The sequence below is a fragment of the Pinus tabuliformis genome, chromosome 3_2 (assembly GCF_031772625.1).
Source record: "Pinus tabuliformis cultivar Carrire ecotype Pingquan chromosome 3_2, CPIR1, whole genome shotgun sequence".
NCBI lineage: Eukaryota > Viridiplantae > Streptophyta > Pinopsida > Pinales > Pinaceae > Pinus > Pinus tabuliformis.
The window spans coordinates 1,135,802,553-1,135,806,548 of record NC_142302.1 but is presented as its reverse complement, the minus strand read 5'-3'; the positions used below and the strand labels follow the sequence as shown (position 1 = coordinate 1,135,806,548).

At 31.3% G+C, this 3,996-nt stretch overlaps 1 protein-coding gene across 1 annotated transcript; it reads right to left on the bottom strand.

Annotated features, from left to right (window-relative positions):
• Positions 1-1,376: 1,376 nt before the first annotated feature.
• On the bottom strand, positions 1,377-3,117 carry LOC149184709 (putative LRR receptor-like serine/threonine-protein kinase At3g47570). The gene is made up of 2 exons (XM_089418968.1): positions 2,055-3,117; positions 1,377-1,946 (listed from the first exon to the last, which is right to left on the bottom strand). Exons 1-2 carry the CDS (start codon positions 2,944-2,946, stop codon positions 1,486-1,488), a joined length of 1,353 nt encoding a protein of 450 aa, XP_089275094.1. The 5' UTR covers positions 2,947-3,117; the 3' UTR covers positions 1,377-1,485.
• Positions 3,118-3,996: the final 879 nt, after the last annotated feature.

Genomic DNA, 3,996 nt, shown 5'->3' with positions numbered 1-3,996 from the left:
TCCAGTTGAATTTGGGGTAGATCCTAATAAGGTAGTTTGAGATAAATTCACTGAACATACCACTTAGAAAATTGTGAAATAAAATCTATGTGATTTATGGTTTTGAAATAATAACATATTTATACCATATTCAAGAAACCTCTATCCATTTGAAGCCAGAGAGGCCAACTTAGCACAAAACCTTAACTTTCATCACTCGCTACTTTATTAATAGGAGCATAGAATAAAACGTCTTCCATATCCCATTGTTTTGTCAATAACATTAACTATCAAATTGAAGTATTCGCTAGAATATAAGAAGCCCTATTACAAGAAGCCAAATATCTACATGGTCAACAAGAGTCCTTTGAAGAAAAGAAGGGTTGAAAGGGTAAGGAAATCTCTCAGACATGTCTCCAACAATGTATGGGGATATAAAATTTATATATGATATAATTATAATATAACTAAAAAAAGTTCTAAATTGTTAAAAATTATAATAAGTCATAGTTTTGTAACATAAATTTTCATGTCTTTCAACATGATTTTTAGATCAAAATTGTATACTTAAATATATGTGCATTGTATACAGTTCACCATCAAGTTCCATTAATGGCTCACTAATCTCATTAATAAGAAAATTAAAAAATCATATTTAAGATTAGAACTTAACTTTTGAATTTTTATTAATAATATAAACAAATTATATATAACTGAAATTTAAATGGATCAAATGATATATTTAAAAGAATAGAATTGTTCTTGATGTTTCATCAATTTGATTTACATGAAAATTTAAAAAATCACATCTAAATGGGAATTCAACATTTAAATTATTGTTAATGACATAAAAAAATTAGTAATGGTTAAATTTAATATATTGATCCAGTAATTTGCGCTCTAAAGATAATACAATTAGTTTCATATCACCTTTTGTGAGAGAGGTTTTTATTTTGTAGATATGAATATTGACATCATGAATAATAGTAATAAATCATATTAAGATATAATTTTTTCATTTGGTTAATAAAGTGTTATTAAAGAATTTAATTTTCACATTAATAATAATCATAAATAGATAGTAAATATGAACAAAAATTTGGTCAAATAATTAAAAATAATATCAAAAGTGTAATTAAAATCCAATATAATTCATAAAATCAATTCGCTGATCTAAAAAAGTGTGTTTATAAGTTATAGGCGATTGTTATTTTTTAATAATATCCTTTCATTTATAGACAAATAAATAATTAATAATATCCTTTCATAATAATGAAATTAATTTGAGACAATTAAAAACATTGTCATTATGAATGGCCAATAAAATAAACCAATGTATAGTTGCAATGTCACAAAAGCGTGTACTTTTTATTTTGATAATACTGACATACAAATATAAATACTAATAGAAGTTTACTTCAACGATTATAACTTTAAAAAAAAAACAAGTGCCATTGTATGAACAATGGAAATATTGAAATCTTCTGGTATTGCAATTTTCACAAACTAAAATGAGGAAGAACTATGGGCATTTGATGCATGTGTATCACTCCTTGTTGCATTTGTATTGCTAAGCAAATTAGATATGCTTTTCCTTAATCTCCTAGAAGCAATTGCATTTGCCCCCAAATCATTTCTAAGGTTCTCCAATACCATTACCACATCTCTCATAGTTGGTCGTTCATTGGGTGAATCTTTTGAACAAACCAAACCAACTTGTATAAGAGAAGATATGCAATTGAATACATTGTTTTCTTCAAATTCATCTCCTTCCACCTCCCTAAGAAGGTTGTTGTCAATTACCTCCTTAACGCTGCTTGGAAAGGATAAATTTACCCACTTGTGCAAGTTCAGGTCTCCAGAAAACATATCATTAGTTGGTCGTTTCCTCGTAAGCATTTCCAATAATAAAATGCCATAGCTATAAATATCTCCTTTGGTAGACACTGGCTGACCGAATCCATACTCTGCATTTAAGATAACATTCATCAAATTTTACTCTATTGTTCCATACAAAAATGTTGGTGAGACATTTAGAAATGAAAAGCAAACATTTAACATTCTAAATGTCATACCTGGTGCAATATAGCCCATAGATCCTTTCAAAGAAAGTGTTGAAGTAAGTGACTCAGTAGAGGTTTCATCAATTAATCTTGCAATACCAAAATCTGTTACATGCCCTAACATGTCTTCATCAATAAGCACATTATTTGGTTTTAAATCACAATGCACTACTTGCACAAATGAATCATGATGAAGATATTCAATGGCATGGGCCACATCTATTGCAATGTCCAATCTTGTTTTTAGTCCCATTTCACATGCATCTTCACCATTGTTGTCATTTGTATTAGGATACAAATGCTTCTCCAGGCTTCCATTAGACATAAATTTGAACACTAATCCTTTGAAATCAATGTTGCAACAGGAGGTTATGATTTTCACCAGATTTCGATGTCGAACCTTTTGCAAGACGCTACATTCCACTTTAAAACTCTTTTCAGCCTTGTCCTTCAGCAAATGGAAAACTTTTACAGCAACAAGTGTGCCATCAATCAAAATTCCTTTATAAACTGAACCAAAATTCCCTGTTCCCAACAAGTTGGCCTCGGCAAATCCATTAGTTGCTATATGAAGCTCTTGATATGAGAGCCTTTTGTGCTCCAACCTTTGCAAAATGGCTTGTGAGGAATCAAAGTTTTGCACATGCATATTTCTGTTCCAAAGGAATCCCAAAAGTAAACAACATAATATAAAAGCAGCAACTCCACTCACTGGCAGTATCAATCTTTTCACAAGTGCAAAATGATGTCTTGGTGTTTGACATGCAGGCAGTTGAAATACTTGCGGTCCACAAAGGCCATGATTTCCAATTAAGGACATGACAATTGTTCTATTTGCAAAAAACCCTCCTTCTGGAATTTCCCCAGTGAAATTGTTGAAAGACAAATTCAAGCTTCGAAGCATTTTCAAATTCTTGAGTGTGACCTCTGGTATTATACCTGATAAGTTGTTCAAAGAGAGGTCTAGACTTGCAAGGCTTTGTAAATTTCCAAGTGACTCTGGAATAGACCCTTGGAAGGAATTGCGAGATAAGTTCAATAATTGTAGCTCATTGCAACTTCCAAGTGCAGGGGGGATTTCCCCAATCAATTTATTGACAGAGATGTCTATAGCTTGAGCCATTGCAATTTTACCAATCTCAGTGGGCAAGGAACCTTCTAATAAATTCCATGACAAATTCAAATAGAATTGTAGATTAGAAAATTTCCCAATTTCATGTGGTATACTTCCAGAGAGGCTATTGTGAGATAGGTCAAGCAATTCCAAAATTATACAATCTCCTAAGCTGGAAGGTATGGTCCCTGATAACTTATTGTGATGAAGATGGAGTCTTCTTAGTTGTTTAAGGAGTGAAAGGGAATTTGGAATCTTTCCAGAGAGACTATTTACACTAAGGTCCAAGAGACCAAGGTGTTGTAAGCCTTCAAAATCGTCAGGTATGTTTCCTTCTAAATTATTGTTACTTAAATACAATCTTTCTATTTTTAGAAATTTTCCTAATGGTGGAACATTACCATTTAGAAAATTTTCACTTAAATTTAATAAGGTTAGGCTGCTAAGATTACCTATATGTGGAGGGATGTTTCCTTGTATTTTATTATTTGATAATTCTAACACAGATAAATTAGTAGAAAGTCTACCTATTGCAAGTGGCAAAGCACCACTTAATTTATTGTTATGCAACCATAAGTGCTTTAAGTGAGAACAATTAGTAAGAGCAGTAAGAAAAGGCATGTTTATAGCATTGCCACTATCTAGTTGGTTGCTATTCAAATGTAATAATTCGAGAAAAGATAACTTAGCCAACTCTATTGGCACGGTCCCACTCAGCTTGTTATAACCTAAAGTCAGTTATACTAAGTTAGAGAAATTTCCAATAAACTTTGGAATCTCTCCACTAAGTTGATTTTCCACTAAATCGAGATATTGCAAGTTTAACATATTTGACAAAGA

Excerpts from the sequence above, each read along its gene's own strand:
- LOC149184709 (XM_089418968.1), bottom strand. The coding sequence starts at position 2,946 with ATGCTTCGAAGCTTGAATTTGTCTTTCAACAATTTCACTGGGGAAATT. Across the intron at positions 1,947-2,054 it reads TATGGGCTATATTGCACCAG|AGTATGGATTCGGTCAGCCA; the intron begins GTATGACATTTA and ends TCTTAAATGCAG.